Source organism: Xiphophorus couchianus, chromosome 19, assembly GCF_001444195.1.
Source record: "Xiphophorus couchianus chromosome 19, X_couchianus-1.0, whole genome shotgun sequence".
Taxonomy (NCBI): Eukaryota; Metazoa; Chordata; class Actinopteri; order Cyprinodontiformes; family Poeciliidae; genus Xiphophorus; species Xiphophorus couchianus.
The window spans coordinates 15,017,452-15,030,804 of record NC_040246.1 but is presented as its reverse complement, the minus strand read 5'-3'; the positions used below and the strand labels follow the sequence as shown (position 1 = coordinate 15,030,804).

At 36.8% G+C, this 13,353-nt stretch overlaps 2 protein-coding genes across 6 annotated transcripts in view; one reads left to right on the top strand and one right to left on the bottom strand.

Moving 5' to 3' along the window:
- Positions 1–4,691, bottom strand: part of LOC114134217 (RAS guanyl-releasing protein 1) — a 24,208-nt gene extending 19,517 nt beyond the window's left edge. The window contains exons 1-2 of the mRNA XM_028000638.1: positions 4,524–4,691; positions 3,385–3,560 (exon numbers count right to left, since the gene is read on the bottom strand). Coding sequence (XP_027856439.1) covers positions 3,385–3,560; positions 4,524–4,657 — 310 coding nt within the window. The 5' untranslated portion in view covers positions 4,658–4,691. The remainder of the gene's footprint in view (positions 1–3,384; positions 3,561–4,523) is intronic.
- On the top strand, positions 4,663–13,353 carry exd1 (exonuclease 3'-5' domain containing 1). Of its 5 annotated transcripts, XM_028000640.1 has the most exons (13): positions 4,663–4,788; positions 8,252–8,381; positions 8,471–8,536; positions 8,623–8,653; positions 9,384–9,460; positions 9,543–9,616; positions 10,120–10,206; positions 10,286–10,390; positions 10,476–10,556; positions 10,678–10,716; positions 10,978–11,121; positions 11,629–11,820; positions 12,420–13,353. In XM_028000640.1, exons 2-13 carry the CDS (start codon positions 8,252–8,254, stop codon positions 12,993–12,995), a joined length of 1,602 nt encoding a protein of 533 aa, XP_027856441.1. In that variant the 5' UTR covers positions 4,663–4,788; the 3' UTR covers positions 12,996–13,353. The 5 variants fall into 5 exon arrangements, with proteins under 5 accessions (XP_027856441.1, XP_027856443.1, XP_027856440.1 ...); XM_028000639.1 differs by lacking the exon at positions 4,663–4,788 and having other exon boundaries at positions 7,886–8,381; XM_028000642.1 differs by lacking the exons at positions 4,663–4,788; positions 10,286–10,390 and having other exon boundaries at positions 7,885–8,381.

Genomic DNA, 13,353 nt, shown 5'->3' with positions numbered 1-13,353 from the left:
AACACTGTTTAAAACTACAGTTTTAAGTAAGTAGCAGGACTGCTACTTGAACAGATAGCCTGACTAATTAGACAGCTAATATCCTCCTGACATACTACTGTTATTCTACAAAGAAAAGGATAGATAAAAAAGCAGTTTTTTACCCAAGATGTGAATTCACTGGTAACATGTTTATTCTATGTTTTCTTTTTTTTCTTTTTTTACTGAAATCAAAGAAACCATAAATAAAGATTATCAATAGGAGTATTACAAACATTATTACAATCAACATTTTTTGATTTGCAACATCAGGAATATTTGTCACTTTTCCGTTTTAACTAAATTAGGACATGTTGTACATCTTTATTTTTAAATTATTTGTTAATACCCAAAAGCCATGAAGTTTTTGTTCAAGCTTGCTATACATTGAGAATCACATACCAGCATTAACAGCTTTCTTGTGAATGGAAAATAATTTCCAAATAAATCCTTTTCACAGATTTCCTTTTCTGATAACTACAGCACATGGACAATCTCACATTTTCTCTTTTAAAGAAACAGGCTCGTGCATTTTGTGAGCGAACTGCTCAGCTCGTAGTGCTGTGGGGGTCTGAGGAGAGTGATGATGTCAGCCATTGATCCACACCTCGCAGCGTTCCTGCATTTCAAAGGTTGGTAGGCATCTGAGGGCTACAGTTCAGGGAGTTGACCTTTCAGTTTGGCCAAGCTTGAAGCTCTTCTAATGGTAATCTTTTAAACTGCTCTTACGTGTGCTCTCACATTTGGGAAAAAAAAAAGGTGGCAGGACTTGTGGACCGCGGGGGGTTCATGTGTGATGTGAGCCAAGAGGAACCGATGTGTTTACCATTTTATCAAGAAAAACCATTCGAGGAAAACCCCAACCATAATATACTGCACAAATAGATTATATCCTGTGTAGAGATATAATCTTTTTTTAATAAAAGGAATGACAGCCAATAGGATCTAACATGTTACTAATCTATAAGTCTTTCCATATAGCTTCACTGATAAATTCTGTCTCCCTGATAAACCTGATAAGAGAGGAAGGCTGTCATTACAGCCCACTTCTTTTTCTGCAGATAAATGCAGTTATGAAATGTCATTTAATGTGCAGCCCATCGTAGCACATCTCCACTGCTTTTGCTGCATTTGTGTAACCAGGCAACGGCCATCTGAAAGCTGTCTCTTCAGAGACACAATCACCATAACTCTGAGAGCACTCCAGACAACTTGATTGAGACAATGATCTTTGACTGATCCAACGGCAGCCTACGCTATCACCACTGTGTCTTTTTTTTGGGTACAGTAAACCCTCTTTACAACCATGTGATGGACGTAATGCATGAATGGTGCCTGGAGTAAGCTGAAACCTTTCCTCTCCAACACCTCCAATTTCTGAGCACAAAACGTCTTCCCTTTTTCTCAAAAGCATTCTCATTTCTGTGAGCTATTTTAAAAAAACATGATGGTGGTATTTTATAATACAGTCACAACTCTCTCCACAGATATTCAAAATGGATATTTGTAAATGTTATGTCTTAGAAATCTAAAGAAAGGCCTAAAATGACAAAATGAAAAAAAAGAAAACAGTAAAGCTTGAAATTTTATATAAAAGATAAGAAAACAATGTAAAAGTATTAATTCTGAAAAATTTTATCTTGGTCAGCTTTTATTTAAATGTCAAAGCTTTGAGGTTGGAAGGCTACTAATGTTTAGGTCGCTCCACAGACATTTCAGATTCAAACCAAGAGAGGAGCTCAGAAGAAATTTATTGCCGAATAAAAGATTTCTTTAAAAAAAATTTCGAGGGGTAGGAATACTTTTTACATCTCACAAAAAAGAAAAACTGATTCCCTGTTGAAGTTTTCATGAACTTGTCTTTAAGTCAATTCACCATGTGCTATATCAAATAGAGCAGGAATATTACAATTTTACTGAACCAAAACAGCACTTACTCTTTACTTTTCCATTAAACTAAGCACTCTGGATGGTCTAATTATTCAAGTTTAGGGTTAAATTTTGATTTAGGATTCAAATGATCACAAAACATATAATCGTCAAAACAAATTTAGTTTACTTTGCATTGTATTCTGACATATTTCACAATTGTGCTCTAATATTATAATCTCTGTCATGTAAGTGTTTGATTCCACCTCTGTTGCAGGCTAACCCCATGTAAGGTGTGACCTCTTGTTCTGATGTCAGTTCAAATAAAAATGGCTGACAGTGGGCATGCCGTGGTGGCGTAGTGGTTAGCGCGACCCGTATTTGGAGGCCTTGAGTCCTCGACTCCCGGACCCGACGACATTTGCTGCATGTCTTCCCCCCTCTCCTTCCCCGTTTCCTGTCAGCGTACTATCATATAAGGGACACTAGAGCCCACAAAAGACCCCCTGGAGGGGTAAAAAAAATGGCTGACAGCACAGAAAAACAGATTACAGATTACATTTTTTGTCAGGTATTTTGAGAGAAGTTTAAACAAGAATTCACATCTTTGATTCACCATTTTTCCAAACATTTGTAATTTGTTTAGTAATTTTGGCTAAAATACGTGTCAAAACTATTTTTCCACAATCAAGCTGCCCTACAATAACTAAAATATAGGCCTAAGCACTGGATCTTACTGAAACTACACTCAAACAAATATCTAACAAAGCAAATCAAAACCAGTCAGTAGACAGCAAACAAAATAAATGAACAATAGCTTCAGCTTTGGGCATTACAAAGTCTTTAATCAAGTCATCAATCTTCGTCACAAAACCTTCAAACACTCCCAATTCTCCCCTTTCATTTTCCCAGTTGGGTGTAGCTAAAGGTTTGCCTTGCTGAAGGCTTAGAAGATGACAGTTAAACTGGTTCAGCTCATGTGGGTGGAGTTTGATTGACCATAAACACAGCATTGCCTCTTGAAAACCAATAAAAATGCAGGAAATTATCTCAAATTGTGGATTATGGAAAAAGGAGGCAAAAATGCAGAAGATTCCTACGTCAAACAGCTAAACAGGTCTCCCATTTCAGAGCAGCAGGCACTGCCCATTGAACGTAAATGCAAATCAGAAATGGAAAAATCATTCATGGCCATTTTCCATATTCCTACTTCAAATGATATAGTCTTCAACATCAACATCAATTAAAAATACAAACTTAGGCCAAATTTTAAACAAAATCAAATTAACTGGCAGCAAAACAAATGTAGAAGAAATAAAGCAATGCTTTACACTTAAAGATTGGAAAGGAGGTGTAAAAGAAAGACTGCTTCTGCCCAAAATTTAAAACATTGTCACCATTGTTCCTCCACAACAATCTGCACGTATCTGGTCTGTTATGTTAAGGCGGGATCTCAAATTCTAGAACACAAAAAAATAATAATCAGCATGGACTTACCAAACAACTCCAGACAAGCCTGGATGAGTTCTTCCCAGCTTGCTTTGGTGAGATGTCCCAGAGACATTATTGATTTATTTGGAGTGATCGGGGATGAGACGGGTTTGTGGAACCTGTGAGGACGGCAAGGAGGAGAAACTCTAGACCTGTTGGGGGTATATCCTGAAGTCACCCTCCTTGGAAAAAAAAAGAAAGGAAAACAAGTGTAAATTGGTGGAAGAAGAGGACTTCCTATAGGTGTATCTTGACATCTTGTCTATGGCATGAGTGGACATTAATTACAAACAATAAAACCTTTACGAATAAGTACATGTGTTGGTTTGTGGGGCAGAGGTCAAGATAGGTGAGTGTAAAATTACAATGTGATTGTTATTCTTTTGTGTTTTTCACATATTTTTTATCACAAAAATACGGCTGGTCAAGAACAAATTTAATAAACGTATGTATAATTAAGATGAGTCTGGATGAGAATAAGATTAAATTTTATTTGCTAGCAAGTTGAGGTACGGAGGGTGTCAGAATTTGAGAAAACTGGCAGCATTTTTGCATCTTCTTAGCTGGTGATTTTATGTTGAAAATCAGATTTCTGCTTTTCTTATCCTAAATTTTGCCTTTTGTGTACTTTAGAGCCAAAACGTAAATAGCTCTTGTTTTTCTTCTCTTTTGTTTTCTTATCTTTTAGCACTGCTTTCTGATGTCAAAATCCAGGTATCAAAACATGCAAAGACCATGTGGACAAATGATGTTATTTTTTTCAAATATGGTTTGCTTCAGATTCTCCCATAAGGTTGCATATTGTTCTAATTTCCTTCCTTTAAATCTGGCCAGCACCAAAGCAGAGCAGACATCCAGTTAGTTCAAAATCTAAAATGACCAGCAAATAAGTTACAAGTTAGATATAGCTAAGCAATCCAGACTGACGCACAGATCTGAGGCTTTAGCTGTGCGTAAAAACGCAGGGAAAACATTCCGCCTCTGTTTTAGGGACATCTGAAGCACCTTTTCAAGCTTTGATAAAGAAAAAAAATGCTTTATGCTTTGTGGTAGAAAGCATAAAATCCAGACAGTTGGTGGGGAAAATATCTTCAGAAACTCCTCTGTAATGTTTCTAAAAAAAGAAAGAGAGAGACTGAACTTACATATCGTCTGTTCCCTTTTCGTCTGCCGTTATGCTTTCGTTTTGGTTCTCCTTTGACTGACATCCCATGGCGAGGTACTGGGCGACCAGCGGCTCAACCAAGCTGTCCATCTGCGTCCTCCTCGGTGGGAGCATTTCATCGCTCTGCTCGGTTCGGCTCGGTGCTCCTCCGCGGTCTCAGTAGCATTGTCCTGACTCGTCAATGAACATTACACAATTAAGATTCACCCAGCCTGTCGGAGAGTGGGCGGCCGCTCTGCTGTCGGGTATGTCACTCACCGACTTTCAATGGTCTCTCTCTCTCTCTCTCCCTTTTTTTCTTTCTCTGTTTCTCTCTCTCTCTGGTTATTTTCCCTTGAGTCAGCCGTCATGTTCTAACAGATTGATATCCTTCTTAACAAGTTGAAACAAGCGAACTGCTGAAGGTTGCTTCAACAAATTATAGACTTCCATTGTTTTGCGGTTCAGCCAGTAGTGCTGCGCATTTGATTATACAGAGCCTTGCAAAAGTATTCATGCCTCATTGGGATTTTTCCCACTGGGTCACGTCATCCACAAACTTCAAAGCATTTTAATGGGGATTCTACGCAATGAAACAACACAAACTGGTGCATAATTGTGAATGGGAAAGAGATGACTCACAGTTTTCTATTATTTTTCTTGTAAATAGGATTGTTTTAGGAGTGTGGTGTGCATTGAGTGGATTTAGAACAGATGTTTCAGAATGCACTTTTTAAAAACTAATTTCAATCCATTTATGTATACCTATGGTCCTGTTCCATTTTAGTTCATTATTCAGGTTCAGAAAAGTTTTTATCTGAGGAGACCCAGCAGATTGCAAACTTTCACATGAAAGATTCTGAGCATGCATGTGGCAACTGTGGAGAGGAAAAACTCCCCATTAACAGGAAGAAACCTCCAGCAGAACATGGCTCAGTGCAAGCAGCCCTTGCCATCACAAAACTGTGAGCATATACACAGAAGGAAACAGAAGAATTGATGTAGGAGTACTTTCTATGTTAAAAAAATTAAATAGTGGGGGATAGAGAACTTTTAGTTGTTGGCAGCGGTATCTCAGCCGATGTCGGCCTCCAGGAAAGTATCATAGCTAAACAGAACACCAGACCAGATGGAGAGAAAAGATGGATGGATGTTTTATTACATTCCTTCCTCAAAGAAAAATATGTTTCCTGTACAACTCTCAACATTTATGCAGAAGACAAACCTTCCAAATTCTTAGAGCAAACAAGAAACTCAAACATGATAAAATACTATTTTCACTTAATTTCAAGGGCATAGTAATTATGTCAAACTTCATCTAAGCAAATTCTTATTTCACTTGCTTAAAAGTTTTTTTGCTGACTCCAGAGAAAGCATAAAATTCCCAATTTTGTCAGTGAGAAGGTTAAATTTAAACACATACAACTAGTTTTGGTGATATCTTATAGTATCAAGTCCATAGCATGCAAAAGAGAATAAAATTGTTAAAAAATAAAGCAGCTGTTTTATTTGGTTTTTAACCAAGTAGGGGTGTGTCCCTGAAAAAGCTTTAGATACACCACGCACCACTGACACACCAGATGTGTGTCAGTGGGGCTGACATACAAGTTGTGTCGGCCCCACCTTTGAAATCAAAATTCCACCCATGTCTGAGGGTTCAGAATAAACACATTATTCTGGAAAATTTGCGTGATGTCATCTCTCCTTTGGTTTATCCAAACTTTATATTTGTTCAGTTGGAACATCAGGAAAGGGTGTATCTTCCTTTAAAGATAAAAGAAAAAAAAAAACTGCAAGTTCCACTGTAGCGTGCACTACATTTATCACGTTCGAGATAAATGAGTTGTTTTATGGTTTTTGTTTTTTTTTTATCATTTAGGCTTATTGGTTTCCATTGATTTTTGGGGAAAAAATACTCAATGGCAATATTAAGCTTATGAGTTATTTATGTCCTATACTGAACAGTATAAACAGCCACATAAAAAAGGTTACATTTATTTTAAACACCTAGACATTCACTTTTGTTTCCTCAATTTTTTGAGCCTCTTGCTGGTTTCAGGGTGTAAATACATGGCCTTAAACTGGCTATGTTTCATGCCATTATGCTGTCTTGCATGGAAATAATTACATCTTTGTGACAAACAAAAGAGAATAACTGTACAGTGCCAAAAAGATGACAGATCTGGACATCTACACCATCCTTTCACCCAAAGTCTTCATTCTTTTTGTTTTTAGATGACCACCAGCCTGAACTCATATTTTTTTTCCCTGGAAAGTTGAAGTCATATTTACAGCTATCTGTTTTTGATGAGATTGTATGTCTCTATCTTGTTCCTGTGTCACAGTTGTTCTGAGTGATACCTTGAACCTACACCCAAGTGCCACTGAGTTAATTTTTTTCTGTTTTGTTTGTTTTTTTTTGCTTTCTGATATGAAATCCTGAAGAACTATATTACCTAAGATTACATAAGGGAACTGTGAACAATACTCTGTTTTATTATTTGTTTGAACCACAGTCTCAGCTGATTCTCCTTCAGGCTGACAGGAAAGAAAATTCTGAGTAGCAAGCTTTTCAGTGTGAAAGGCCTGTTTATATACCTTTTGCAATCTGGGAGTAATTGTGTACCCTGAAATAATGTGTTGTTTTACATCTTTTGCATTTTGTTTATAGACATATTTTGCATATTTTGCAGATTTTAACAACAGGAAGTTGTTAAAATCTGCATGCAGTTACTTCACATTTACTAAGAATGAATTACTTTTTAATGTAATACTGAAATTCGCATGAGTTTTGAATAGAGTGAATCAGAGAGACCTCGGACTGACAGCAAGCAGCTCAGTACTTGAGATAAGGTCACCCCCTTGTGGAGGAAATAAAGTTTAACCTCTTGCCTCTTTCAGCAAGAACTGCCATTAATTTTTGCTAGAATGTACGTCGTGTTCACGAAATAGAAAAAAACAAAAAACAAACGAAACGTGTCTTTATACTCAGGCCTGTACTGAAGAGGATGTGGGCTAGAGTCCTGTGGTGCCTACACACGTTTCTTTGTAAAAGTTAATTTATAACTAGTCGCTCAATACATCATTTTAGGGCTTGCTAAAAAAAGAAAAAATATTTTCAAAACATCCTTGATCTTTTCTGACATATTTATTCTGAAAATATCATTGTTGCTGAAATGTACATCTTGGGTGTTACAGTTACTGTTAGAGGACTAATGATGCAACCAACTCATGGTGGATACAAAATATTTATTTATTTACTAAAAGTATTGACACTTTGAAACAATTATTACCACTTTATTTATTTACTAGCTTTATTTTTTAGAATATTATATATGTTATTATATTATCTAGATTTTATTTATTTAGTTATTTTTATTTATTTATTTCTACATGAATTGTCACATGTGAAAAACGTTTAACCCTTTGTTTATATGTTTAATTGAGGGACTTCTCTGACTTCAAAGTAGTGGAAAACATATACCTAAATAATTCTCCATAATTATCATATTACTATTATTACTATTTTACTAATCAATTTTATTTTCCATTCGTGTTTCGTGGGTTTTAAGAATTCCGAGTCGTTTTGAACGCAACTTGCACTCAGCACCGCTGCGCGCTTAAACCATTAGCATACGTCTGACAAGTTTGTGTTAGCAGAGCTAGCTGGTCTTTGGAAGCAACAACTGTGCATTTCTGGCCAACTAATTACCCAATTGCACTTTCAAGATGGTTCTCGACGACGCCCAGTTCATCTCATTTCTGAAAGGAAAACGCGTTAAACTGACTCTGAAGACTTCTTCGTACTTTGGCGTCGTCGTTCGCATCAACTCAAACAAGACGCTGGTTTTGGCAGACGGTCAGCAACTGTTTACGACCCCACCAATTCACATTTACTCGATGAGTATGGCATTACTTTTAACTTTTTTGAGGTTATGTTTGTTCCAGTGAGTGGCAGTAATGGATGCAAATATCTAGGAACTAAACTCTTCTTCGGACGTGAGATTGTGAACGGTGAGTACTCTAAAACTTTAGGTCAGAAAGTGTTGTCATTTTGCTGTCATCAAACATCTAATTGTTTTGTATAATTAAATCCCAAGTTGAATTCGCCAACGAAGAAAACGATGACAGGTGAGTAGGCTATCTCGATGCAACTCAATAAAGGGAAATTTGATTATTTATTTATTTATTATTTACGTTCATAAAGTGAAAATCATAAATTATATCATCACAGTGATTCATTTCGACTGCTCGATAGTGACCACCCACAAATGGACTATTAAATGAGACTGGAAAAAAATATTGTTACAGAAATTGCATTTTATGACTTAAACAAATATGGAGAAGACCACTAACTTGACAGTTGTCCAATAACCAGTCTATAGTACCCTCCCCAAGGAGATTAAGGCACAAAGGTTAATTAAAAAACAAAGTGGTTACTAAGCTGTACCCAAGCTTTTTTGTGGAGAAATGACTGGATAAAGCAAGTTGTGAAACAGAGCCACATACTGGTAACCTCAATGTCAATCAGCATGAGCAGTTAATTTATGCAAAAAGAGCCCAGACACAAATGAAGAGCATATGTACACTTGGTGAATGTATTATTTTCACTAGTCTTGTTTTTTTTGTATGATAAATGTTTACTGGTCTTATGTAAAATTTACAATTTCTGTAAAAATAATTTTTAAAATTTGACTTTCATTAGCTACAACTTATAATCTTAAAAGTGAACTGAAATAAGAACTTCGTAAATTCAATTTTTATAGATGTGATAATTCATTGAAATGTACTCGAAGATTATAAAAGAAATTGGGTCTGTAATGTGGAAATTTATGGTGGGATAAATAAAAATGTCTCCCAGGAAAATTACTCAAGATGTGCCTGAAGAGCACCTGGATGTAGAGAAGTTTCAGCCATACAGAAAGTTAATGACATTAGGTGAGTTTGTTTTATTTCAATAATCCCACATTCAAACAAACTCTCAAAGCTTAGTCACTTTTGAGGGGATCCCCATTTCCAGATGATGATGAAGATGAAGCGGAATGCATCAACTTTGTGATCATAGATGAGATCCATGAGAAGTTTGGACCTGCTGTAAGTTTACTTACTTTCTTTTTAGTATTTAAAACACCGAACACATAAAATTATGACCACTGGAAGGTGAAGCCATTATCACTGTGCATATTTTTTGTGGCACCTGCTCTGGGGGAGGGCAGCAGATGCTAATTGAACATCTTATTCCTCAGGGCAGTTTGTTAAAGCTGTTGAACTGGGCAAGTGTGAGGATTTGAGCAAAATTGTAACAGCTTGACGACTCACTCAGTTAGAGGGGGAGAGGGATATTATGAAAAATTGTCTTGTTTGAGCTTATATTATGTTATAAAATTACTAACTGCTAACATCTCATGTCAAAATACAATAATGCAATTTTGGGGTTTTTATTGGAGTTTGTGCCTTGACAGGTTAGGGCTGTTTTCTCAATAACGAGGGTAACAACACATTGTTAGGCAGATCATAATGTCATTCTTGATTGTAAGTCATAAGTGTTTTTTCCACTCTGCCGATAGAAATGTTAAGTGTCAGGCTCTTTGGTGTAGGTGATGCACATCAAGAAGCAGCATGTGATTGGTGTGGGAGGTGAAGGAGTAGAGCTCTTCAAAAATGGAAGATTATGTTGGCTGCAGGTGAGAAAGTCTGAACTTTTTTTTTTTTTTTTTTTATGTTTCCATTTTCTCACAAATACTTTAAATACAATTGCTTTAGATTGCCACTAAAAACAAGGTGTACTTGTTTGACATCCTTCTGCTTGGAGCGGTGGCCTTTAAGAATGGTCTGTCTATGATTCTCGAAACTAAACACATACTGAAGGTCAGTTTTATGTGAATAATAGAACCCAAAGTTACTCAGAGACGAACTGTATCCTGCCACCTTTGCTCATTTGACATCTTTTCAGGTCATTCATGACTGTAGAGCCATTGCTGGAAGTCTGGCAGCTCAGTTTGGGGTGAAACTATCCAATGTATTTGACACACAGGTAAGTACATGTGAACAAAATATAAAATTATTGTATTGTTCACTTTTATCAGTATTTCAGTAAAGAGAGAATCGATTTTAAGTGTTTAATTTCTATTTACTTTTAATGATTGTCCTCACAGCTGATGAAAACCCACAATTCAGTTTCTCAAGAAATTTCAGTATGTAAAGTATATACAGTACATTTCAGTTTTAAAATTCTTACTACATTGACTAAACCTGTTTAATATCCTAATGTAAATACGTTTTGGGATTTTATTTTTTGAGTAAACACTTTAATTGTATCACTCTGTAGTAAATTTGAAAGGTTATAAAAATTGTATTTGCATCAAGTCTGTTCATTTTGTAATCTGTGTTTTGGCTGGCTTGTGTGTCCTTCTGATGAATATACCGTTTGATTTTCTATTTCAATTGATCAAAAGGTGGCAGATGCCATGTGCTTCTACAGAAGAACGGGCGGTTTCCTTCCTGACAGAGTCAGCACTCTCCCAGAGGTAGTAAGTCTGCATCTGAACGTGCCTTCCTCCAGGCTCTCATCTCTTCATGTGAGGTCACAGCTCACCAAGGTACAACGTTCATTCTCCTAATTTTATTCAGTGTCTCCTCTAATAGGGCAACCATTTAAACCACATCGCAAATATATTTTAGTCTCATATTGTGCTATTAAAATTAAACCTGGTATTACAAACAGATAATGAACCACCCAACACATGTTTTGTTGCATTTACCACTTCAAAGTTTGGTAGCCAATGTTTTTGTTTTTCCGTTCATGCTTTTGTTAATTGAACTTGGTCTAATCCAATTGGTAACACATATTGAGTTTTCAGAACCTTAGAGTTTAAGTTATGCATTTTATGTTGTTAAAGTGCTATAATGATACGGCAGACCATATGGTTGTGCTGCAGGAGGTATTTATGTGAAACAAATCTATTCTGTAAAGCGTTTAATGGATTTACCATTTTATTGTTTTAAAAGGATTAATGAAGTTCAGAACAGTCAATGACTAGAATTTTGTGCATTCTGTGCCTGTATATTGTAGAAGTAATTTGTTTGCATTATTATCTATTTAATAGGAAGAAATGGATATGTGGTACAAGCGGCCTTGCCCTGTACCGCTCCTGAAGGTGATGGCGTTATCTGTGATCCATCTGAAGCCTCTCAGACTGGTGCTGCTGGACACACTGATGACCGACTACATGATCCTGGTGGATTCGTATCTCAACAGTAACCTCTGTGAACCTGATGGACTGGAGCATGTCACTATGGTCAGTCATTCAGAACCAAAAACTGACACAGATGTGAAAAAAAAAGACTCTACACTTATTGCAGCACAAAAAGCAATAGGGAGCAATGTATAAAGGTAGCTGCTACTTGATGTGATATAAAGGTCTTTGTTATCCATAGATGCAGATATTCATAGAGGCAGATTTAGTAAAATATTACAAAATTATAAAATATATATCTTCTTTCAATTATGACAAACTGCATTAGTGTATAGGAAAGAGGCACCAAGCCCAATGTTAGGGGTTTGGGTCTGGAAAAGTAAATGTTTTATTAGAAAAGCATCTCAATAACTAGACAGAACATTGCATTCTCTATTATTCTCTGACTATTTCTTTTGGGCTAAGAAAAGAAGTCAAATGAGCAAGACAGGATTTGAGCAGATTTGGGGCAAAGTTCAAATTCTGTCTAAAGGTATACTCTAGAAATAAATTTTGATCTGCTGTTTAAACTGGAATGTTAAACTAAAAAACCGGAAAGTATAGGTGGCTTTCTTGTTGGTGAATCTCATATCAGTCTATTCAGAGAGTCAATAACACATATTTTTACATTCATAAGTAGATTTGCCTGTTTGCATTCACAGGAAAACGTGCTGGAGTTGCCTAAGGAGCTCAGGAAGCTGGATGAAATGCGCCGTGAGCGGCAAGAATGGGCTTGCAATCGCTACCCTGTGACAGAGCAAGGGCTGTTGGCTCGCTTCAACCCGTATCCTAAGTCACAAACCACAGCTGCTGCTGATGGCCACAGCAGTACACAGCCTGACTCCTTGGAAGCTGGTACTCCAGCACCACATCCATCACCAAAAGTGGATAAAAATACTTCCCTTACCACAGGTTTAGACAAAGAATGCAATCAGATGCAAGTGCATGTGATGGGAAGGGGCATGCTGTTGGGGAAAGAGCAGTCATCTGGCCCAAGCTTCCTGTCAAGTGGAAGAGGTTTCCTTCTCCAGAAAGCACAATCTCAGATTCCTGAAGAGGGCGCTGGTGGAATGAAAAGGCAGGAGATGGCCCTGGGAACTGATGGCTGTAAACTCACCAAACCTGGCTCCAATGATAACGAATCTCCCAAAAACACTTGTGGTTTGAGAGAACATCCTTCTCCACCTTACCCGTCCGTCTCCTCACTAATTCAATCATTTCGGTCCTTCAGAAATTAAGAGTCAGGCTGTAAAACCAAAAACCAAAGCTTTAGGTACACTGGTTGGTTCATGCTGTGTAATTTTTGTGACCACTAGATGCCAGCAGACGTTCTTTTACAGAAGTTCCTTGTTAGCCTTTCTGAGAAGCTTAGAGCCAAAGTATGTTTTATTTGAGCTTTGTGGCTCATGTTAAATGTATAGTATTTCTGTTGTTTTGTAGTTTTTGTGTTCTACTGCTTTTCATTTAAGTAAATAATAGGATTCTGAAAATTTCCAGAACTGATGCCATCAACTGAAAGTTCTGTTTGTTCTACAATACAGCTTTTATTGTGATGTCTAAAGAAATAAAAGTATTTCCCTTGGAAAGAAAATGAAA

Bases quoted from the DNA above. Each gene is read 5' to 3' on its own strand.
- exd1 (XM_028000640.1), top strand. From the start codon at position 8,252: ATGGTTCTCGACGACGCCCAGTTCATCTCATTTCTGAAAGGAAAACGC. The intron at 9,617-10,119 runs GTAAGTTTACTT...TCTTTGGTGTAG, and splicing joins ATGAGAAGTTTGGACCTGCT to GTGATGCACATCAAGAAGCA. The intron at 10,391-10,475 runs GTCAGTTTTATG...ACATCTTTTCAG, and splicing joins AAACTAAACACATACTGAAG to GTCATTCATGACTGTAGAGC.